The 25,765-nt window shown below is 46.1% G+C and overlaps 1 protein-coding gene across 1 annotated transcript in view; it reads left to right on the top strand.

The window, feature by feature from the left end:
- Window positions 1-25,765, top strand: part of ADAM9 (ADAM metallopeptidase domain 9) — a 215,989-nt gene that overhangs the window by 149,165 nt on the left and 41,059 nt on the right. Inside the window, exons 8-11 of the mRNA XM_063931603.1 lie at window positions 1,146-1,214; window positions 4,374-4,543; window positions 7,768-7,849; window positions 10,023-10,156. Of these exons, the coding sequence (XP_063787673.1) occupies window positions 1,146-1,214; window positions 4,374-4,543; window positions 7,768-7,849; window positions 10,023-10,156 (455 nt within the window). The remainder of the gene's footprint in view (window positions 1-1,145; window positions 1,215-4,373; window positions 4,544-7,767; window positions 7,850-10,022; window positions 10,157-25,765) is intronic.

The following is a 25,765-nucleotide window of genomic DNA, read 5'->3' as shown; positions in this document are numbered from 1 at the left end:
CCGTTTCTGGGAAAAACGCGGGAGTGGCTGAAGAAACGGAGGAGTGTCTAGGCGAACGCTGGGTGTGTTTGTGACGTCAAACCAGGAACGACAAGCACTGAACTGATCGCAGATGCCGAGTAAGTCTGGAGCTACTCAGAAACTGCTAAGAGGTGTGTGGTCGCAATTTAGAGAATCTTTCGTCCGCAATTTTAAGAAGCTAATATTCACTCCCAGTAGGCGGCGGCTTAGCGTGTGTAAAGCTGCTAAAAGCAGCTTGCGTGCGAACAACTCGGAATGACCCCCAGTGTGCTGCACATTACATTGAAGGATACCTGGATGCCATTTGCCCTCTCTCTTGCAAACAAGGTGAAATTCCTAAATTTTGCTCAGGAACGCTGGGATTGAACAGTAAATGATTGTAAAGGTCACAAGGTCTGATGAATCACGGTTTCAGTTACAGCATACAGATGGCAGGTTGAGGATATGGAGACGAAAGCACGGATCCATCCTGCTATGGAGATGCAGTTCATCACACTTGGGCTAATATCCCACAAAATACATACCGACAGAATCCATGCCTAGAAAAATTCCACCCATTTCAAGGGCCAAAGGGGTCCAACATAGTACTAACCCAGTGGTCATAATAATCTGGCTACTCTGTGTATTATATGCAGTACCTGATCTTTTTGTATTGTGGGAAAACTGCATGTTTTTGATTTTGCTGTGACAGGGATTTCATTTTTGAAGCAAATTTTTTATTTTTCCCCTCTGAGGGCATTTTGTTGGCTTCTGTACTCAGACAGGTTTCTTACATATTACATGAGTGCTTCCCACTATTAATGACATATTTATCACTAGGGGTTGCTGAGACACAAAGTGATAGGCTGCATCCTCAGGGATATCGGTTCTGCCCACAAAATGGCTGCCCTCACTTTATGTGAGCAGTAAGGTGTATTCATTGTAGAGCCTCAATAAAAAATAGTTCAGCAAGTCCTTACATTATGTGTTGATGGGATCATGGTAAACATACATATAGCAATGCCAGTGTATTACATAATGTTGGATTAATTGGATTAAACAATATATACCTTCCTATCCAAATATGAACAACATGGTGTCATAATACATTTATACTAATTTATCCTGTCTGATTTCTCTTCCAGTATGACATGTTGGGGAACGTCACAGCTGTGAGATCAGAGATGGTGCAGTTGTCTAATTACCTGGATAGCGTAAGTAGGACATTTTAAAGTTCCTATTGGATTTCTAAAGCTACAAATGCAATTATTAAGTTGCTTCCACAGACATGTTATGAGTGGATGAACTTGAACCACCATTTACAGGTAGGCTTTCTTTCATCTAAAGTAAATTGCTTTGGACTGATCAGAGCTAATCACTCATTGATTATAGTGTTAGTTCATGTTTTTTGCCTCATTCAGTATGCCCTGTGGTATTAAATGCCCTCAGTGTCCAAGATCCAAAATAAATGAATGTTTCTTATCATTCTTCTGTGGCTGTAAATTTATTTCTCATGTTATTTTTGTGTTCTATAAAAAGTCATTATAAAATGATCATGCTAGTGATGCTAACATATAACCCCCTTTAAAGTGGTCAGGACTAGTGATTGCCGATTGCCCCTTTCACTGTTCCATGTTGAGTCTTATTTGGTAAAGTGGTATATAGACCGATCTGGCATAACATTAAAACCACCTAACATTGTTTAGCTCTCCCTCGTGCCGCCAGAACAGCTCTGACCGGTTGAAAAATGGTGTCCACAAGACCGCTAAAGATGTCTTGTTTTTTTTTGCATGTATATGCATCTTATTCACATTGCAATGCGTCAAAATTACTGCACTAATTAAACTGATATGCAGCAATTGTATATCTGTGAATGTAGTCATGAGTCTGTATTAAGTGCTTCGATGCAGTGGCCTCAGTTATTTTTTTTCACGCTAAGGTCTGTTATTCTTCCTATACAGATTAATACTCAGTCGCTCGCAGATTTACAAGTGTCGCATTTCAGGTTAATCAGTGCAGTCTAGTGAAGCGGTTTTGTCAAAAATCGCTTTGCAGCTTAAAACGTTTGCACAATAAATACTTAGGGCTCACTTGCACCAGACATCACTCACCGCATGGTGTATTCAGGCTAGGTGTATGAGGACACATCTGTACGTGTCACAGTAACGTCCACATGAGTGGCAGGACACAAGGTTTCCCAGCGGACCATTGCCCAGAGTATCACACTGCCTCTGCCAGATTGCCTTCTTCCCATAGTGCATCCTTGTCTCATCTCTTCCCCAGGTAAACGACGCACATGCACCCTGCCGTCCGCATGTTAAAAATGAAAATACAATTCATCAGACCAGGCCACCTTCTTACATTGCTCCATAGTCCACTCCTGATGCTCACATGCGCCCATTGTAGGTGCTCTTGTGGTGGACATGTACTAGGTCGACAGGTCAAAAGGTCGACATGGGTTTTTTGACTTTTTTTGGCGTCTTTTTCTTCGTAAAGTGACGGGGAACCCCAATTAGTGCACCGTGTCCCATCGCATGGCGCGCAGACTTTGCTACCGCTCGGCTCGTCACAGGTTACTGTTTCAGTCGTAGTCCACATGGATCGTTAAGTATGAAACAATTGACAAACTCATGTCGACCTTTTGACCTGTCGACCTAGTACATGCCAACCTACGGGCCATGTCGACATGATGCATGTCGACCTTCAGTGGTCGACCTAATGACTGTCGACCTAAACTGTGTCGATCTAACGACCGTATCCTGTGTGGCCACCTAGAGGAAGGCCTTCCCTGTATTCTGTGAGGAAGGGGCACTTCCTGTCTGGCGAGTTCCCTAAGTCATCCTTTTATGTATACAAGTTGCGTAGTTGTAGAATACGGTCATATGCTAGTTGACTAGTGATCTAAACTTAATGTGTGTTAGCTTTTCTATTCCATTCTAAGTTTTTTTTTGTTTTTTTTTATTATTATTTTAAGTATTTTACTGAATAATAAGTGAAGATTATGCCACATACTGGTTATGTAAAAAGGAATGCAGTCAGTTCGGGATCAGTATAATATCCTGGCTGTGGGGATCCTGGCAGTCAGGAGGCCGATACCGGCGGCGAGTGCAGCGTGTACCCTTGTGTGCTCGCCTAGCTTCGGGCCCGGTGCCGACCAAAGGTTATATTCCTCCTTGGGTGGTGGCGTGGACCACCACCCAAGTAGGGATTTCAGTCGGCGGTCGGGATTCCCACTGCCGGTATTTCACCGGGTGTTGGGATTCCGGCGTCGGTCTCCTGACAGCCAGGATCCCGACAACCGACAAATTACATGCGTCCAGTCAGTTCAGTTAGCTAGTTCATATAAGAGGTTTTGACCATCCTCTTCACTACAAATCTTACAGGAAATACCAAAATTATACCCCTTTCAGACAGAGAAAAGAACCCGGTAATTTCCCGGCTCGTGAAGGGTCGACCCGGGAATTTTTTTTCTGTCTGAAAGAGTCAACACGGGACTGAGTTCCCGGGAATTTGACCCAGGAATTTTCCTGGGTTTTTCCCGGCTCTTACACGGGTTGCTGGCTGTCTGAAAGGGTCCGACCCGGTATTTTAGAAACGGGTCACGGCTGACAGCGCTTATTGGCTGAGCTGGCGGGGCACTGGTGATTGGCTGAGCAGCAGGGTCTCTCTGATTGGCTGAGCGGGCGTGGCACTGGCGCTGGCGTCTGAGGTCATCATTGTGCTGCAGGGGAGATGGAGGGAGACAGCATGGCGCATTGGAAGGAGGAAGAGATGTGTGAAACAGCAATAAGCCAGGAGCTCCGGGCTACTCAGCAGTAACTCATCGGCCATGGCTAATGCAATGCTGTGATCAGTCACCACCCACTTTCATGACCTCATCTCTGTGTGCCATAAAAACAGTCCATTTTTTATGACACACAAGTCTATTGCAGGGCTGACACGGGTTCTGTCTGAAAGGGGTCGACCCGGGAATTTTCCGGGTTTTTTGTGCTGTGTGAAAGGGGGCAAGGGACTGTAACCCGGGTTTTTTGTGCTGTGTGAAAGGGGGCAAGGGACTGTAACCCGGGTTTTTCCCGGGAACACAAACCTGTGAAAAATCCGGGTTTTTGAGATTTTTCTGTCTGAAAGTGGTATAATCAATATTTTTCTAGGAACAGAAGTATCTGTTTTTTACATAATGGATATCCTGTAGCAGTGACCAGAACAGTGTTAACTACCAATATATCCTTTTACTATGGTAGGAAATCTGTTCACCTGGAGATAGGATTGCTTTATTCAGGGACACACAAATAAGAAATGTTCAGCGGCTACAAGCTGCGTGCTTTGGACTGATCTGAAAATGAGTACTGTATATTGTCATCCATGCTTTCTAGATGTACAAAATGCTGAATATCAGAATTGTCTTGGTTGGACTGGAGATCTGGACAGCTGGCAACAAAATCAGCATTGAGGGTAGTGCCGGGGATGTCCTGGGGAATTTTGTGCGTTGGCGTGAGACGAATCTGGTGCCGCTCCGCAGACATGACAGCGCACAGTTTGTTCTGTAAGTGCGCGCTGCATCTTCAGGCCATGGCAGCAGACCATTAATCTTACTCTGTTGTGTTATATGGTATACTTATTCATACAGTCATATACTCACCAGTTCCCACTACCTCACATAAATTGTTTTATTCATTTCATCTCTGTGATTTTACTTTTGCCATTCTCTGAACACATTGTGAGGCTGGCCATACACTTGTCCGATATGGCCTCTTTTCACCCGATTCCGACGGATCGGTACGAGAAATCGAGTGAAAACCGGCCAAATTGCAGGTGTTTGACATCTAATCCGACCTGATGCGCGGTCCCGTCGACCTAATGACCGCCATCCACAGGGGATATATCATGCATAATATTCCGGGTATATATGTACCCAGTAATGTGTGGGAGTAAGAGTAAAGGATAACAGTCCTCCAATTGATAATAATGTAATAAGTATCAAATAGTTCATTATATTAGTGCTTGTGATGATTTTAAAATAACACATTACCCACCATCATATGTGGATCAGAATCTGTATGGAAAATATGACTCCACATATGAGGCCTTCCATAATCTGCAAATATCATCACTCACTGAACTCCTACTACAGAAATAATTGCTATATTCCGATATACAATAACCTCTAATCCACGGCATACAGGGGTCAGGTGCACTCATTCCTTATTCTGTGTCTCTGATAGACAGGGAAGAGCAGATACAGCGGAATCTTTTCCCTCTTTACTTCTTTCCATACTGAGAGAGATTACTCAATTGAGATTGCTCATATGATGTTATTATATATTGGATTATAGCAATTATATCTGTAGTCTGAGTACACTGATGCTATTTTGCAGATTATGGAAGGCTTTATGTTGAGTCCTATTTTCCCTACAGATTCTGATCCACATATGATGGTGGGTAATATGTAATTTTAAAATCTTCACAAGCACTAATATAATGGACTAATTGATACTTATTACAAGCCAGTTGCTACGGGGGAGGATTGTTATGTATAACACAGGTAGATCCTATTTAGCCTGATTCATATGTAGGAGAATAACTGCATACTGCTCCTAGTTAGGAAACAATGCATAGCAATGTGTTTCTTCATTCATAGGGGGGAATTCAATTGTTTGAAAAGTCCGTTGGGTATCTGTTTTTTCCTTTCTAATTGACAGGAAAAAACAAACACCCAACCGACTTTTCAAACAATTGAATTCCCCCCATTGTGTGACAAACCAATTGAACATTTTGATGTGACACAGAAGCATTTATTTATGTTATATCAGTTAAAGGACTGTCTGATATAACAGATGAGGCTATCCTTTACTTTTACTCCCACACATTACTAGGTGTAACATAAATATATATATATATATATATATATATATATATATATATATATATATATATATATATATAAAACCAACACTTAACTCCGTCCCTCCAGACCAACTTGCTAAGGTGCCTTCCCCCGGGGGGGGTCACCCCAGTACACAATCAGGAATAAACGAGGCGGCACTCAGAGACTTGCAAAAGACATCAAACGTGTATTAAGTGCTGACAGCACTTAATACACGTTTGATGTCTTTTGCAAGTCTCTGAGTGCCGCCTCGTTTATTCCTGATTTTATATATATATATATATATTTTTTTTTTATTTAAGAGTTTCCTTTTCCTTTCTCCTGTGCAATTCTAGGGATGCCACAGAGACCACTCAGCCATGACACTAGATGCTATGTAGAACCCATATACCATGGAGATGTACGCTATATTGTTCACTTATTTGAGTGTTTAATTATTACTGGGCACGTGCAAAAAATTCCGAAAAACCCCTACGGCGCACGCGTTACCCTGACTACACACACAGGCGCTGTTGTGTGCAGCTCATATAGGAACAGAAAGAGCGCGTCAAAGTGATGGTCATTCCTGGGCAGTGATTGGGAGGTGGGCTGTCTCATGGGTCTATTATGAGTGCCGTGACGAGTCATTGAAAGCGACTGCTTCCACAGAGGCCATGTTCAGACGGAGGTGCAAGTTTCAATGGTGCGCTAATTGTGAACTGTCTAGGAGCACCAGCGGTGTTACAGCGTGCATGGGCACTTAAAGTGAGCGTCTCAGGGCTTGCACATTAGGCGCACGCTAGTACACAAGGTGAAGGCTGAAACTAGCATTTGGATATTATCACACCCGTGACTCCCGCAGCACCTGTTAGAACAGACACAGCAGCACCCACCATTTAGAAGCATGACCCAGCCCTCTGTGCATTCGTAGATATGCTGGTGAGCCTAGTTGTTTGTCACGCAGATGTCCATAACAGTAATGCCCTTATTGTATATCAGTAAGGACCTTTAAAACAGTCTATCGGTGGGATGTAATGGCGTCCGAGATCACCGGTGGTGTGGGATGCCGGACGATCTCTTGGCGTTTTTTAAAAGGGGCATTCACTTACAAGGCAAAACCATGCCTTGTAAGTGATTGCCTCTTTAAAAAAATATGTCCAAGATCGGCTAGCATCCTGCACCACCGGTGATCTTGGACCTCATTTCATTCCGCTGAATAAATCTAATCAATGGACAATACAGGGGTGGTCTTCAGTATGCCGGCGGTCGGGCTCCCGGCGACCAGCATACCGGCGCCGGGAGCCCGACCGCCGTCATACCGACACTTATTCTCCCTTGTGGGGGTCCACGACCCCCCTGGAGGGCGCGCCACCGTGCCCATAGCGTGGCGAGCGCAGCGAGCCCGCAAGGGGCTCATTTGCGCTCGCCACACTGTCGGTAAGACGGCGGCCGGCCTCCCGGCGCCGGTATGCTGGTCGCCGGGAGGCCGGCCGCCGGCAGATCGTAGTGAACCCCAATACAGTAGTAGAGCGGATTAAATAGGCTCTTTTAACGGTTAGTATGAAATATTATGTTTAGACACTTTTTTTTTCCTGTCAAAGTAAATCACATGTTTTTTTTACTCTTTCTCTCAAGATCTTTCTTTATTGTCAATGATAGCTGGACTCATTACATTTTGCCCAATATTTTAAAGTGAATAATATACTGTACCTATATTTACTGTACATATTTCCAGCGCTGTTAAAAAGATCTGCAACTTTATGAATAGCAATCATATTAGTGGCCCCGTGACCTGAAGCAATAGCTCTGTCTGTGTAATAATTCAGAAATGTGAAATCTCTGTGAATATTTTATGAACTCCCAGTGTCTCGGTTAATTATTTTTTTTGCTTTGTTTCCTTATAGGAAGAAAGGGTTTGGTGGCACGGCAGGAATGGCTTTTGTGGGCACCGTGTGTTCCAGGAGTCACGCAGGGGGCATAAATGTGGTATGATGCTATCCTTCGTTAATACTTAAATGGTGTTTCCACCACTGATATAAAAGTGTAGTGTCTTGGAAACCTCTCATTCCAAACTAAACTATACCTATTTAGTGAATTTAAACATCACATTTATTTTCTCCTTCCTAAAGCAACAATACAAAAAAAATAAAAAAAAATCAGTACTGTGGCAAATCATACCACACCTAGTCCAGGTACTGTGTATCCTCCACAATGTTTCCTAGTGTGGTACAATCTTCGGGGTCTGGTTTGCTGTTTGGCATGCCATTGGTTTTTAAAACTAATATTTGTACAGTGTGGATATTCATACCGCTTGAGGTGAGATATGAGCCAACAATCCTTTTTCCATTTTATGTGGACGAGTAACAAGAACAAAACAAGAGGGTGGTACCTAAACCAATGGGGTGGTGGGAAGGGTATAAGGGGATGATCAGTGAATCCGGAGAAGCCAACATACTAGAGTATGACATTGCATTCTCTCACGTATGTTACGATAAGAATGGAAATCTCAAGCTGTGATGGGATGCCCATGGTTCCTTGACTTGGCAAAACGATCAGTGTGCGTTGACCTACTAAGTACCATTTGCAATATAGGGGCCATGTGGGACTTTGTCGGTTTGTAAGCTGGTAGGGGGCTGCCTCAGTAACATGTCTGATTAGCTTGTTTTGATTGCGGGAACCCGAGGGGACAGGAACTGGATGGAGAAGGCAGAGTAACATCCACCTGTGGCATAGTTTAGATCACTTATATCCTTTCCAGAAGCCTTCCAAATTTGGGGAGTTCCCACCAGATATGAGTAGAGCAGCCTAGTTTATAGCATCTGTATGAGGAGTTGGGGCACACAGATTGTATAGTTTTTCAGGTGGTAAGTACCAGCGTTACAAGAGGTTTTATGCATTGTATTTGTTTCCTAAGCTAATGATGGTGTTCGCACTTTTATCTGGCAATTCCTTCCCGTCAAAGGCGTCCACCAGAGCTGCCGCCCCTTTCAGTTCACAGGAGTCCCTTTTTGGAGAACTAGGAGTGATAAATTATGAATAGATTAGGGAAATTAGGGTTTTTGTGGACGTATGATGCTTGCAAAGGGATGTGAATGTAATCAGGAGTATATTATGGAGGATAAGATGAAATGTTTGGTAGAAGCGACTACTCTGCTCAGAAAACTTGTGGAATATGTTGACTCATAATAATTTGAAAACTTTACGGCGTTTCCTCCCAAACTGGTAGGAATTCTGAATTACTCCAGAGGGGACAAGGAGGAGGGAACTACAGGCCAAATACCTTGTAATCCTAAATGGATAAAGCCATCAGATTTGCTGGGTGAGACCTAGAAAAGGGATTATGTGAGAGACCGGAGCTATGGGATTTTAATGGATTCTGTCTGCAGAGATGTCCATAGTCTGACGGTGGGGGAAAAACTCAGTTGAAGGGCTCTACTATGTCTACTACTGTATGTAGTATGACATAAGTGCAGGATGCTGAGGCTTCCTCCTATTGGAGGCCTCTGCAATACTGTATCCGGGGGCATTTTCCTGCCCAGATAACTAGCATTGTATAGTACATAGGAAATACTAGATGGAGATGACATTCCTAGTCCGGGAAATCAAGCATTTATTCCAGAATGTAAGTTCAGCCTTAATTTTATCAAGTAAGCCTGGATAAGTAGCTTGATAAGGCTGATGATACTACTTTGTAATATATTTTTAAATACTTGTAAGTAGCTTATGATGCTGACATATAAAAAAATAATGTTGGACATAGAAGTCCAGGTCCTCTGTTTTATTTCTGGGTTGATTTTATAGTCTGAGAATATAGTAGAAGGATTTAGTTCTTTCCGTTGATGTTAGAGGGATGATTAGGGTTACGGAACCGCAAGCAGTTTGTAGCACAATTCTATGGTTTCAGTGGCCTGGGCTGTATCCAGTACAGATTCTAGCTGAACTTGTAAGTTTATTTAAAACAGAAAACATTTACAAGGCTTGTAAATGATTGCCGCTTTAAAAAAAAGTGTGGCCAGAATCTCGGAGCATCACGGCATTGCATCCAGCCCAAAGTGAGTGCTTTGTGAAACTTTTACTCTGACAAAATTTACAGTTGTTGTCATTTTAGTATTTATTGAGAGTTGTGTAATGATGTGTTATCCTTCCTGCCATATTTCAGTTTTCAAACCAGCATTTGCAGTCTTTTGCTTCAATTGTTGCTCATGAGCTGGGCCACAATTTGGGAATGAATCACGATGACAGTCGAAGCTGTACCTGTCCTGTAGGCACCTGCATCATGAGCTCTGGAGCCAGGTAAAGGTTATTGTGGGATGACCATATCATATAGTAGCTCTGCTCTGCTGCATAATGTAGAGTAAGTTATGACCAGACCTAACTGACACAATAGTCAATAGTATGGTTACTTTGTTGAAAGTAAGAATGCTATCAAAAATAGAAGTGTTAATAGTTTATTTTTTATCAATTAATAAAATGCAAAGCGAATGCATGGAAGGGAAATTTAAATATTTGGTGTTACCATCCTTTGACTTCAAAAAAGCATAAATTCTTCTAGGTACACTTGCACACAGTTTTTGAAGGAACTCAGTAGGGAGGTTTTTCTAAATATCTTGGAGAACCAAGCACAGATATTGCGTGGATGTAGGCTTGCTCAAATTCTTCTGTCTCCATGTATTTCCAGACAGACTCAATAATGATAAGATCAGGGCTCTGTTGGGGCCATATTATGGGATCAGTACGTAATCCCGCTGGACGGGATCCCGGCGGTCGAAATACCGACGCCGGAATCCCGACCACACAATCCCGACAGGGGTGGCGAGCGGAACGCAGCCCCTTGTGGGCTCGCTTCGCTCGCCATGCTGCGGGCAGGGTGCCTCGCTACGCTCGGCACACTATTGTATTCTCCCTCTGTGGGTGTCGTGGACCCCACCGAGGGAGAATATGTCGGGATTGTGGCGGTCGGGATTCCGGCGTCGGTATTTCGACCGCCGGGATCCCGTCCAGCGGGATGTTGACCGCATCCCCATATTATCACTTCCAGGACTCTGTGTTCTTCTTTGCGCTGAAGATAGTTCTTAATGACATTGGCTGTATATTTGGGTGGTTGTCTTGCTGCAGAATTTAGAGCCAATCAGACATCTCCCTGATGGTATTGCCCATCATTGGTTAGTACCTGCCTGTATTTCTCAGCATTGAGGACACAATTAACCCTGACCAAATCCCCAACTCAGTTTGCTGAAATGCAGACCCAGACTTTCAAGGAACCTCCACCATGCTTCATCGTTGCCTGCAGTCACTCATCATTGTACCGATCTCCTGAAAAAGGGGCGCCACTGCCCCGAAACGCTGGAATGGAGTGATGGAATAATTACACCCTTTGCACTTTATTTGATTAACTACTAACATCTGAGTGCCGCCACTTGCTGGGCTACATATATATATATATATATATATACACACACACATACACATACACACACACACACACACACACACACACACACATACATACACACACACACACACACACACACACACACACACACACACACAAACAGAAAGTTCAGCACTCACCATAGCAAGCTCACTTATCCTCACAACATCAATAAATAAATGGTGGGGGTTTAGTTAGTGAATTGGCCAATGCACGGAAGCCTGCGAACCGCTCGCCAAGGTACCCCACCTTCTTGCAGGTCCTACACTATCGCAAAGTCTCAAAATTTAAAACCTAGCAACTGTATCACACATAATATAACTACAAACATGCCCACCAGGTTTAATGTGTATCTGAAAAACATCTTATGGCTTTTAAAGGTACACTAGTCACCTGACACTGGCTGCTAAATTACTATGGAGCAGCTGACACATATATAAAGGAAGACACCCCTAGCACCCCTAGGGGTGGGACAGCAGCACAGAGTATGTCAGCAGACAGTAAAACTGGAAGGCCTGGAGCAATTTACACCAAACTTTGTTTCCAGATTGTAAGTCAGATGTGTACCAACTCTGTGGGGGTAAGACACCCCTAGCAGTGAGGCAGCAGAGGTTTAGAACAAATGAAATTACACAGGGGTGTATGAAAAGGCCTGTGACCACATATATAATATGAAAATCTGTCTGTACTCCTGTCTTTCTATACAAATCCACTGTTTACAAGTGAAGATCATGACATTTTACAGACAAGCGTATTAAAACATGGCGGAGGCAGCTAAAACAATTTGAAATCCCTACTATCCCTAGGGGGGCAAACAGCAGCACAGAGTATATCAGGAGACACCATAACTCTGGAATTGACGGAGCAATGTACTCAAAAATTGGTTCACATATGCCTTACAATCTGGAAACAAACTCTGTTGGAGGAAAACACCCCTAGGGGTGGGACAGCAGCACAGAGTATGTCAGCAGACAGTAAAACTGTGGAAGGGCTCGAGCAGTTTACACCAAACTTGGGACACATCTGACTTAAAATCTGGGAAAAAACTCTGTAGGGGTTAGATACCCCTAGCCCCCCTAGGGGTGGGACAGCAGCACAGAGTATTTCGGGAGACAGCATAAGTCCCGATTGGCTACACCAATTTACATCAAACTTGGTACACATATGACTTACACTCGGGAAACAAACACTGTGGGCGTCAGACACCCCTAGCACCCCTAGGGGTGGGACAGCAGCACGGAGTATGTCAGCAGATGGCAAAACTGTGGAAGGCCTGGAGCAATTTACAACAAACTTGGTACACATCTGACTTAAAATCTGGGAACAAACTCTGTGGGGGTTAGACACCCCTAGCACCCCTAGGGGTGGGACCAGAGTATTTCAGGAGACAGCATAACTCCCAAATGGCTAGACCAATTTTCAACACACTTGGTACACATATGACTTACACCCTGGAAACAAACACTTTGGGGATCAGACACCCCTAGCGGTGGGACAGCAGTACAGAGTATGTCAGGAGACAGCATAATTCCAGAATGCCTAGACCAATTTACAACAAACTTGGTACACATATGACTTACAAGCTGGGAACAAACACTGGGCTCCACTAGCTGGACAGATAATGCCAAAGCATAATGCGAATGCTGAGACCCCCTGTGACTCCTGTCACAGAGAGTCCCTTCAGGTAATCAGGTAGCGCCACGTCGTGGCACTCTCTTGATTGGCTGTATGCGCGTCTGAGCTGTCAGACAGCGCATCGCACAGCCCCCTCCATTATCTTCAATGGTGGGAACTTTGCGGTCAGCGGTGAGGTCACCCGCGGTCAGCGGCTGACCGCGGGTAACCCCACCGCTGACTGCAAAGTTCCCACCATTGAAGATAATGGAGGGGGCTGTGCGATGCGCTGTCTGCCAGCTCAGACGCGCATAGGGAATCAGGAGAGTGTCAGGACGTGGCGCTACCTGATTACCTGAAGGGACTCTCTGTGACAGGAGTCACAGGGGGTCTCAGCATTCGGGGAAAGGGGTCCCATGTGTAAACATGGGACCCCTTTCAGTCCGTGTGGAGCGGGTATGCGTTTTTCTCTAACGTCCTAAGTGGATGCTGGGGACTCCGTCAGGACCATGGGGTTTAGCGGCTCCGCAGGAGACAGGGCACAATAATAAAAGCTTTAGGATCAGGTGGTGTGCACTGGCTCCTCCCCCTATGACCCTCCTCCAAGCCTCAGTTAGATCTTTGTGCCCGGCCGAGAAGGGTGCAATCTAGGTGGCTCTCCTGAGCTGCTTAGAATAAAAGTTTAAGTTAGGTTTTTTATTTTCAGTGAGTCCTGCTGGCAACAGGCTCACTGCTACGAGGGACTTAGGGGAGAGAAGTAAACTCACCTGCGTGCAGGATGGATTTGCTTCTTAGGCTACTGGACACCATTAGCTCCAGAGGGAGTCGGAACACAGGTCTCACCCTGGGGTTCGTCCCGGAGCCGTGCCGCCGACCCCCCTTGCAGATGCCGAAGTTGAAGAGGTCCAGAGGTCCAGAAACAGGCGGCAGAAGACTTTCAGTCTTCATAAGGTAGCGCACAGCACTGCAGCTGTGCGCCATTGTTGTCAGCACACTTCATACCAGCGGTCACTGAGGGTGCAGGGCGCTGGGGGGGGCGCCCTGGGCAGCAATGTATTATACCTTTTTTATGGCTAAAATACATCACATATAGCCCTTGAGGCTATATGGATGTATTTAACCCCTGCCAGATCTCACAAACTCCGGGAGAAGAGCCCGCCGTTTTAGGGGGCGGGGCCTATTCTCCTCAGCACACGGCGCCATTTTCCTGCTCAGCTCTGCTGTGAGGAAGGCTCCCAGGCTCTCCCCTGCACTGCACTACAGAAACAGGGTTAAAACAGAGAGGGGGGGCACTTATTTGGCGATATGATTACATATGTGAAAATGCTATAAGGGAAAACACTTGTATAAGGGGTTGTCCCTGTATAATTGTAGCGTTTTTGGTGTGTGCTGGCAAACTCTCCCTCTGTCTCCGCAAAGGGCTAGTGGGGTCCTGTCCTCTATCAGAGCATTCCCTGTGTGTGTGCTGTGTGTCGGTACGTGTGTGTCGACATGTAGGAGGACGATGTTGGTGAGGAGGCGGAGCAAATTGCCTGTATTGGTGATGTCACTCTCTAGGGAGTCGACACCGGAATGGATGGCTTATTTAGGAATTACGTGATAATGTCAACACGATGCAAGGTCGGTTGACGACATGAGACGGCCGGCAAACAAATTAGTACCTGTCCAGGCGTCTCAGACACCGTCAGGGGCTTGTAAAAACGCCCATTTACCTCAGTTGGTCGACACAGACACGGACACTGACTTCAGTGTCGACGGTGAAGAAACAAACGTATTTTCCTTTAGGGCCACACGTTACATGTTAAGGGCAATGAAGGAGGTGTTACATATTTCTGATACTACAAGTACCACAAATAAGGGTATTATGTAGGGTGGGAATAATCTACTTGTAGTTTTTCCTGAATCAGATAAATTAAAGTGTGTGATGATACGTGGGTTTCCTCCGATAGAAAATTATTGGAGGTATACCCTTTCCCGCCAGAAGTGAGGGCGAGTTGGGAAACACACCTTAGGGTGGATAAGGCGCGCACACGCTTATAAAAACAAGTGGCGTTACCGTCTCCAGATACGGCCGCCCTCAAAGAGCCAGCTGATAGGAAGCTGAAAAATATCCTAAAAAGTATATACACACATACTGGTGTTATACTACGACCAGCAATCGCCTCAGCCTGGATGTGCAGCGCTGGGGGGGCTTGGTCGGATTTCCTGACTGAAAATATTGATACCCTTGACAGGAACAATATTTTATTGACTATAGAGCATTTTAAGGATGCATTTCTATATATGCGAGATGCGCAGAGGGATATTTGCATTCTGGCATCAAGAGTAGATGTGATGTCCATATCTGCCAGACGATGTTTATAGACACGACAGTGGTCAGGTGATGCAGATTCCAGATGGCACATGGAAGTATTGCCGTATAAAGGGGCGGTCCATCGGACCTGGTGGCCATGGCAACAGCTGGAAAATCCACTTTTGTTACCCCAAGTCACATCTCAGCAGAAAAGGACACGGTCTTTTCAGTCTCAGTCCTTTCGTACCCATAAAGGCAGGCGGGCAAAAGGCCAGTCATATCTGCCCAGGGTTAGAGGAAAGGGAAGAAGACTGCAGCAGGCAGCCCATTCCCAGGAACAGAAGTCCTCCACAGCTTCTGCCAAGTCCGCAGCATGACGCTGGGGCCATACAAGCGGACTCAGGTGCGGTGGGGGGTCATCTCAAGAGTTTCAGCACGCAGTGGGCTCACTCGCAAGTGGACTCCTGGATCCTACACGTAGTATCCCAGGTGTACATTGGAAATTCGAGACGTCTTCCCCTCACAAGTTCCTGAAGTCTGCTTTACCAACGTCTCCCTCCGACAGGGAGGCAGTATTGGAAAAAAATTCACAGGCTGTATTCCCAGCAGGTGATAATTAAAGTACCCCTCCTACAACAAGGGAAGGGGTATTATTCCACACTATATTGTGGTACTGAAGCCAAACGGCTCGGTGAGATCTAAAAGACAATTACATACAAGGGTTCAAATCAAGATGGAGTCACTCAGAGCAGTGATAGCGAACCAGGACGATATGGTGTCACTGGATATCAGGGACGCTTACCTACATGTCCAAATTTTGCCCTTCTCACCAAGGGTATCTCAGGTTCGTGGTACAGAACTGTCACTATCAGTTCAGACGCTGCCGTTTGGATTGTCCACGGCACCCCGGGTCTTTACCATGGTAATGGCCGAAATGATGATTCTTCCTAAAAGAAATATGGACGCTTTCCTGATAAGGGCAAGGTCCAGAGAACAGTTGGTGGTCGGAGTAGCACTATCTCAAGTAGTTCTACGACAGCACGAGTGGATTCTAAATATTCCAAAATCGCAGCTTTTTCCGACGACACGTCTAATGTTCCTAGGAATGATTCTGGACACAGTCCAGAAAAGGATGTTTTCTCCCGGAGAAGAAGACCAGGGAGTTATCCGAGCTAGTCAGGAACCTCCTAAAACCAGGAAAAGTATCAGTGCATCATTGCACAAGGGTCCTGTGAAAAATGGTGGTTTCTTACAAAGCGATCCCATTCGGTAGATTTCACGCAAGAACCTTTCAGTGGAATCTGCTGGGAAAATGGTCCGGATCGCATCTTCAGATGCATCAGCGGACAACCCTGTCTCCAAGGACAAGGGTGTTTTCTTCTGCGGTGGCTGCAGAGTGCTCATCTATGAAAGGGCCGCAGATTCGACATTCAGGACTGGGTCCTGGTGACCACGGATGCCAGCCTGAGTGGCTGGGGAGCAGTCACACAAGGAAAAAATTTCCAGGGAGTGTGATCAAGTCTGGAGACTTCTCTCCACATAAATATACTGGAGCTAAGGGCAATTTACAAGGCTCTAAGCTTAGCAAGACCTCTGCTTCAAGGTCAGCCGGTATTGATCCAGTGGGACAACATCACGGCAGTCGCCCACGTAAACAGACAGGGCGGCACATGAAGCAGGAGGGGAATGGCAGAAACTGCAAGGATTCTTCGCTGGGCGAAAAATCATGTGATAACACTCTCAGCAGTGTTAATTCCGGGAGTGGAAAACTGGGAAGCAAACTTCCTCAGCAGGCATAACCTCCACCCGGGAGAGTGGGGACTTCAGCGGGAAGTCTTCCACATGATTGTAAACCAAAGGTGGACATGATGGCGTCCCGCCTGAACAAAAAACTAGACAAATATTGCGCCAGGTCAAGGGACCCTCAGGCAATAGCGGTGGACGCTCTGGTAACACTGTGGGTGTACCAGTCAGGGTATGTGTTCCCTCCTATGCATCTCATACCAAAAGTACTGAGAATCATAAGAAGGAGATGAGTAAGAACGATACTCGTGGTTCCGGATGGGTCAAGAAGGACTTGGTACCCGGAACTTCAAGAGATGCTCACGGAAGAACCGTGGCCTCTACCTTTAAGAAAGGACCTGCTCCAGCAGGGGCCTTGTCTGTTCCAAGACTTACCGCGGCTGCGTTTGACGGCATGGCAGTTGAACGCCGGATCCTGAAAGGGCATTCCAGATGAAGTCATCCCTACCCTGGTCGAAGCCAGGAAGGATGTAACCGCAAAACATTTTCACCGCATTTGGCGAAAATATGTTGCGTGGTGTGAGGCCAAGAAGGTCCCTACAGAGGAATTCCAACTGGGTCGTTTCCTACATTTCCTGAAAACAGGACTGTCTATGGGCCTAAAATTAGGGTCCATTAAGGTTCAAATTTCGACCCTGTCAAATTTCTTCCAGAAAGAACTGGCTTCAGTGCCTGAAGTTCAGACGTTTGTAAAAGGGGTACTGCATATACAGCCTCCTTTTGTGCCCCCAGTGGCACCTTGGGATCTCAATGTTGTTTTGAGTTTCCTAAAGTCACATTGGTGATCCACTCACCACTGTGGAATTAAAATATTTCACATGGAAGGTGAAGATTCTATTAGCCCTGGCTTCAGCCAGGCGTGTGTCAGAATGGGCGGCTTTATCATATAAAAGCCCTTACTTGATTTTTCATTCTGACAGGGCAGAATTGAGGACTCGTCCTCAATTTCTCCTTAAGGTGTTTTCTGTTTTTCATGAACCAACCTATTGTGGTACCTGCGGCTACTAGGGACTTGGAGGACTCCAAGTTACTTGACGTTGTCAGGGCCCTGAAAATATATGTTTCCAGGACGACTGGAGTCAGAAAATCTGACTCGCTGTTTAGCCTGTATGCACCCAACAAGATGGGTGTTCCTGCTTCTAAGCAGACGATTGCTCGCTGGATTTGTAGTACAATTCAGCTTGCACATTCTGTGGCAGGCTTGCCACAGCCAAAATCAGTAAAAGCCCATTCCACAAGGAAGTGGGCTCATCTTGGGCGGCTGCCCGAGGGGTCTCGGCTTTACAACTTTGCCGAGCTGCTACTTGGTCAGGGGCACACCCTGACTGAGGAGGACCTGGAGTTCTCTCATTCGGTGCTGCAGAGTCATCCGCACTCTCCCGCCCGTTTGGGAGCTTTGGTATAATCCCCATGGTCCTGACGGAGTCCCCAGCATTCACTTAGGACGTTAGAGAAAATAAGAATTTACTTACCGATAATTCTATTTCTCGTAGTCCGTAGTGGATGCTGGGCGCCCATCCCAAGTGCGGATTGTCTGCAATACTTGTACATAGTTATTGTTACAAAATCGGGTTATTCTTGTTGTGAGCCATCTTTTCAGAGGCTCCTTCGTTGTTATCATACTGTTAACTGGGTTCAGATCACAGGTTGTACGGTGTGATTGGTGTGGCTGGTATGAGTCTTACCCGGGATTCAATATCCTTCCTTATTATGCACGCTCGTCCGGGCACAGTATCCTAACTGAGGCTTGGAGGAGGGTCATAGGGGGAGGAGCCAGTGCACACCACCTGATCCTAAAGCTTTTATTATTGTGCCCTGTCTCCTGCGGAGCCGCTAAACCCCATGGTCCTGACGGAGTCCCCAGCATCCACTACGGACTACGAGAAATAGAATTATCGGTAAGTAAATTCTTATTTTTTGTTTTGCCAAGTACGTGGATTACAATAAAAGAACCGGACACTGGATCAGGTGAGTATAATTTTATTTTCAGGTACCCCGGACGTCGACAGACGGAGACGTGGCCAGAGTCGGCGTGTCAACATAGGTAAGTATGTATGTGTCGGCATGTGTGAAATAAAGTTGTATTTTCAAGGTGTGTGTGTCCTGTTTTTATTTGGGTATTTTTTTTGCAGTAGAACTACAGGTACCAGCGGGCCCGTTTCCCCCCCGCATGCTGGTACTTGTGGTTCTCCAAGTACCGGCTTGCGGGGGAGGCTTGCTGGGACTTGTAGTTCTTCTGCAAAAAAACAATATTCTTACATTTTGCTCAAGGCTATCAGCCCCCCATCCGCAGCCCTTGGATGGGGTGGGGGGGGGGGTGGGGGCAGCCTCGGGCTTCACCCCTGGCCCTTGGGTGGCTGGGGGGACGACCCCTTGATTGAAGGGGTCCCCACTCCTCCAGGGTACCCCGGCCAGGGGAGACTAGTTGGGTATTTAATGCCACGGCCGCAGGGCGCTGTATAAAAGTGACCCCCGGCTGTGGCATTATCTGTACAGCTAGTGGAGCCCAGTGCTGGTACAAAAAATACGGGGGACCCCTACTCTTTTTGTCCCCCGTATTTTTTGCACCAGGACCAGGCGCAGAGCCCGGTGCTGGTTGTTAAAATACGGGGGATCCCCTTTCATTTTTTTCCCGTATTTTGGCAACCAGGAGCGGCTCAAAGAGCCCGAGGCTGGTTATGCTTAGGAGGGGGGACCCCACGCATTTTTTTTTTCTGATTTTTACACCATTCCATAAAAAAATAATAATAATAATAATAATATTTTTAAAAATATATAAATAATACTTGTGCCTCCTAAATAGACAAACCAAGTACCTAATCCCTTCTAATATAAATAGATATGCTATTACCAAAAAAAACAACATGTTTTTAAAAAAGTTTATTAGATTCTGCCAGCAAAGTGTGGTGGATTGAAAATGACGAATTTACTGTCTAGAAGCACTGTTGTCGAATTTACAATCTTCAATTGAATATACTTTTGTCGAAATGCCGCATTTGTACCATTGCAGAAATGTCGAATTTGACAAATGTCGAATTTCAAAAAGTCGAATTTAGAATGGCTGTTTTTTTGGCGAAAAGTACTGTATTGCATTGTCGAATTTTTTTTTGGGGCGAAAATGTCCAGTTTTTCGACATTTTCGGGAATTCGACCGCAATTGCATATACCCCATTGTGTTGTTTAAGTGTTCCCTTTATTTTTTTGAGCAGTGTGTGTGTGTGTGTGTGTGTGTGTGTATGTATGTGTGTGTGTGTGTGTGTATATATATATATATATATATATATATATATGTGAGTAAGTGAAGAAAAGGGCGCCTTTTTGTGTTAAAAATTCAAAATTAATATTGGAGCATGAAAAAGATAAGAAAAATATATCATAGCGCGTACAGTTTTCATGCAGTTTTCATACCATTATTCAACATAAAACCAGTTGTATATAAAAAAAACTTTGTGAGGATAAGCAAATCCCACAATTTAAAATCCACAGCCAGGGATGTTTTAAAAGGTTTTTAACAAATTTTAATACAACACATATACACAAATGGAAGAAATGCAAGCGTACAAGATAAAAAATAAATCGAGCTTATCTATCCATATAGGAAATCGGGTACATCCAGCTTTCTCTAACGTCCTAGTGGATGCTGGGGACTCCGTCAGGACCATGGGGAATAGCGGCTCCGCAGGAGACAGGGCACAAAAGCAAGCTTTTAGGATCACATGGTGTGTACTGGCTCCTCCCCCTATGACCCTCCTCCAAGCCTCAGTTAGGTTTTTGTGCCCGGCCGAGAAGGGTGCAATCTAGGTGGCTCTCTTAAAGAGTTACTTAGAAAAAGTTTTTAGGTTCTTTATTTTCAGTGAGTCCTGCTGGCAACAGGCTCACTGCATCGAGGGACTTAGGGGAGAGATTTTCAACTCACCTGCGTGCAGGATGGATTGGATTCTTAGGCTACTGGACATAGCTCCAGAGGGAGTCGGAACACAGGGCTCGCCCTGGGGTTCGTCCCGGAGCCGCGCCGCCGACCCCCCTTGCAGACGCTGAAGATGAAGAGGTCCGGAACCAGGCGGCAGAAGACTCTCAGTCTTCATCAGGTAGCGCACAGCACTGCAGCTGTGCGCCATTGTTGTCAGCACACTTCACACAGCGGTCACGGAGGGTGCAGGGCGCTGGGGGGGGGCGCCCTGGGCAGCAATGTATAATACCTGTATGGCGAAAAATACATCACATATAGCCCTTGAGGCTATATGGATGTATTTAACCCCTGCCAGATATCTAAAACTCCGAAAAAGAAGCCCGCCGAAAAGGGGGCGGGGCCTATTCTCCTCAGCACACAGCGCCATTTTCCCTCACAGAAAGGCTGGTGGGAAGGCTCCCATGCTCTCCCCTGCACTGCACTACAGAAACAGGGTTAAAACAGAGAGGGGGGGCACTGATTTGGCGATATGTATATATATTAAAATGCTATAAAAGGAACACTTATATAAAGGTTGTCCCTGGATAATTATAGCGTTTTGGTGTGTGCTGGCAAACTCTCCCTCTGTCTCCCCAAAGGGCTAGTGGGTCCTGTCCTCTATCAGAGCATTCCCTATGTGTGTGCTGTATGTCGGTACGTGTGTGTCGACATGTATGAGGAAAATATTGGTGAGGAGGCGGAGCAAATTGCCTGTAATGGTGATGTCACTCTCTAGGGAGTCGACACTGGAATGGATGGCTTATTTATGGAAATTACGTGACAATGTCAACACGCTGCAAGCCGGTTGACGACATGAGAGGGCCGGCGAACAAATTAGTATCTGTCCAGGCGTCTCAAACACCGTCAGGGGCTGTAAAATGCCCATTTACCTCAGTCGGTCGACACAGACCCAGACACGGACACTGATTTCAGTGTCGACGGTGAAGAAACAAACGTATTTTCTTTTAGGGCCACACGTTAAGGGCAATGAAGGAGGTGTTACATATTTCTGATACTCCAAGTACCACAAAAAAGGGTATTATGTGTGAGGTGAAAAAACTACCTGTAGTTTTTCCTGAATCAGATAAATTAAATGAAGTGTGTGATGATGCGTGGGTTTCCCCCGATAGAAAATTATTGGCGGTATACCCTTTCCCGCCAGAAGTTAAGGCGCGGTGGGAAACACCCCTCAGGGTGGATAAGGCGCTCACACGCTTATCAGAACAAGTGGCGGTACCATCTACGGATAGGGCCGTACTTAAGGAGCCAGCTGATAGGAGGCTGAAAAATATCCTAAAAAGTATACACACACATGCTGGTGTTATACTGCGACCAGCGATCGCCTCAGCCTGGATGTGCAGAGCTGAGGTGGCTTGGTCGGATTCCCTGACTAAAAATATTGATACCTTTGACAGGGACAGTATTTTATTGACTATAGAGCATTTAAAGGATGCATTTCTATATATGCGAGATGCGCAGAGGGATATTTGCACTCTGGCATCAAGAGTAAATGCGATGTCCATATCTGCAAGAAGATGTTTATGGACACGACAGTGGTCAGGTGATGCAGATTCCAAACGGCACAAAGATGTATTGCCGTATAAAGGGGAGGAGTTATTTGGGGTCGGTCCATGGGACCTGGTGGCCAGGGCAACTGCTGGAAAATCCACCGTTTTTTACCCTAAGTCACATCTCTGCAGAAAAAGACACCGTCTTTTCAGCCTCAGTCCTTTCGTCCCTATAAGAGTCATATCTGCCCAGGGATAGAGGAAAGGGAAGAAGACTGCAGCAGGCAGCCCATTCCCAGGAACAGAAGCCCTCCACCGCTTCTACCAAGTTCTCAGCATGATGCTGGGACCGTACAGGACCCCTGGATCCTACAAGTAGTATCCAAGGGGTACAGATTGGAATGTCGAGAGGTTTCCCCCCTCGCAGGTTCCGGTAGTCTGCTGTACCAATGTCTCCCTCCGACAGGGAGGCAGTATTGAAAACAATTCACAAGCTGTATTCCCAGCAGGTGATAATAAAATTACCCCTCCGACAACAAGGAAAGGGGTATTACTCCACACTATATGGTGGTACTGAAGGCTAGGTGAGACCTATTCTAAATCTGAAAAATTTGAACACTTGCAAGGGTTCAAATCCAGATGGAGTCACTCAGAGCAGTGATAGCAAAGAACAAGGGGACTATATGGTGTCCCGGGACATCAGGGATGCTTACCTCCATGTCCCAAAATTTGCCTTTTCTCACCAAGGGTACCTCAGGTTCGTGGTACAGAACTGTCACTATCAGTTTCAAGACGATGCCGTTGGATTGTCCAAGGCACCCCGGGTCCTTACCAAGGTAATGACCGAAAGGAGGATTCGTCTTCAAAGAAAATGGACGACCTCCTGATAAGAACAAGGTCCAGAGAACAGTTGGAGGTCGGAGTAGCACTATCTCAAGTAGTTCTACGACAGCACGGGTGGATTCTAAATATTCCAAAACCGCAGTTGTTCCGACGACACGTCTGCTGGTCCTAGGGATGATTCTGGACACAGTCCAGGAAAAGGTGTTTCTCCCAGAGGAGAAAGCCAGGGAGTTATCCGAGCTAATCGGGATCCTCCTAAAACCAGGAAAAGTGTCAGTGCATCATTGCACAAGAGTCCTGGTAAAAATGGTGGCTTATTACGAAGCGCTTCCATTCGGCAGATTTCACGCAAGAACTCTTCAGTGGGATCTGCTGGACAAATGGTCCGGATCGCATCCTCAGATGCATCAGCGGATAACCCTATATCCAAGGACAAGGGTGTCTCTCCTGTGGTGATTACAGAGTGCTCATCTTCTAGAGGGCCGCAGATTCGGCATTCAGGATTGGATGCTGGTGACCACGGAGGCCAGCCTGAGAGGCTGGGGAGCAGTCACACAAGGAGTGTGATCAAGTCTGGAGAATTCTCTCCACATAAATATACTGGAGCTAAGAGCAAATTTATAATGCTCTAAGCTTAGCAAGACCTCTGCTTCAAGGTCAGCCGGTATTGATCCAGTGGGATAACATCACGGCAGTCGCCCACGTAAACAGAAAGGGCGGCACAAGAAGCAGGAGGGCAGTGGCAAAACTGCAAGGATTTTTCGCTAGGCGGAAAATCATGTGATAGCACTGTCAGCAGTGTTCATTCCGGGAGTGGACGACTGGGAAGCAGACTTCCTCAGCAGGCACGACCTCCACCCGGGAGAGTGGGAACTTCATCGGGAAGTTTTCCGCATGATTGTGAACCGTTGGGAAAAACCAAAGGTGGACATGATGGCGTCCCGCCCGAACAAAAAATGGGACAGGTATTGCGCCAGGTCACGAGACCTTCAGGCGATAGCTGTGGACGTCCTGGTAACACCGTGGGTGTAACAGTCGGTGTATGTGTTCCCTCCTCTGCTTCTCATAACCAAGGTATTGAGAATTATAAGACATAGAGGAGTAAGAACTATACTCGTGGCTCCGGATTGGCCAAGAGGGACTTGGTAACCGGAACTTCAAGAGATGCTCACAGAGGACTAATGGCCTCGGGAGCTAAGAAGGGATTTGCTTTCAGCAAGTACCATGTCTGTTCCAAGAGGAACCGTGGCATCGGCCTTTAAGAAAGGACCTGCTCCAGCAGGGACCTTGTCTGTTCCAAGACTTACCGCGACTGCGTTTGACGGCAGGGCGGTTTGAACGCCGGATCCTAAGGGAAAAGGCATTCCGGAAGAGGTCATACCTACCCTGGTCAAAGCCAGGAAGGAAGTGACCGCACAACGTTATCACCACATGTGGTAAAAATATGTTGCGTGGGTGAGGCCAGGAAGGCCCCACGAAAAAATTTCAACTAGGTCGATTTCTGCACTTCCTGCAAACAGGAGTGTCTATGAGCCTCAAATTGGGGTCCATTAAGGTTCAAGTTTCGGCCCTATAGATTTTCTTCCAGAAAGAATTGGCTTCAGTTCCTGAAGTCCAGACGTTTGTCAAGGGAGTATTGCATATACAGCCCTTGTGTGCCTCCAGTGGCACCGTGGGATCTCAACGTAGTGTTGGGATTCCTCAAATCATATTGGTTTGAACCACTCAAATCTGTGGATTTGAAATATCTCACATGGAAAGTGACCATGCTGTTGGCCCTGGCCTCGGCCAGGCGATTGTCAAAATTGGCGGCTTTGTCTTACAAAAGCCCATATTTGATTTTCCATTCGGACAGGGCAGAACTGCGGACTCGTCCCCAGTTTCTTCCTAAGGTGGTGTCAGCGTTTCACCTGAAACAACCTATTGTGGTGCCTGCGGCTACTAGGGACTTGGAGGACTCCAAGTTGCTAGACGTTGTCAGGGCCCTGAAAATATATATATATATATATATATATATAATTCCAGGACGGCTGGAGTCAGAAAGTCTGACTTGCTGTTTATATTGTAGGCACCCAAAAAGCTGGGTGCTCCTGCTTCTAAGCAGACTATTGCTCGTTGGATTTGTAGTACAATTCAGCTTGCACATTCTGTGGCAGGCCTGCCACAGCCAAAATCTGTAAATGCCCATTCCACAAGGAAGGTGGGCTCATCTTGGGCGGCTGCCCGAGGGGTCTCGGCTTTACAACTTTGCCGAGCAGCTACTTGGTCAGGGGCAAACACGTTTGCTAAATTCTACAAATTTGATACCCTGGCTGAGGAGGACCTGGAGTTCTCTCATTCGGTGCTGCAGAGTCATCCGCACTCTCCCGCCCGTTTGGGAGCTTTGGTATAATCCCCATGGTCCTGACGGAGTCCCCAGCATCCACTAGGACGTTAGAGAAAATAAGATTTTACTTACCGA

Source organism: Pseudophryne corroboree, chromosome 6, assembly GCF_028390025.1.
Source record: "Pseudophryne corroboree isolate aPseCor3 chromosome 6, aPseCor3.hap2, whole genome shotgun sequence".
NCBI classification, from domain to species: Eukaryota; Metazoa; Chordata; class Amphibia; order Anura; family Myobatrachidae; genus Pseudophryne; species Pseudophryne corroboree.
This window is presented reverse-complemented; position numbering and strand designations above follow the sequence as displayed.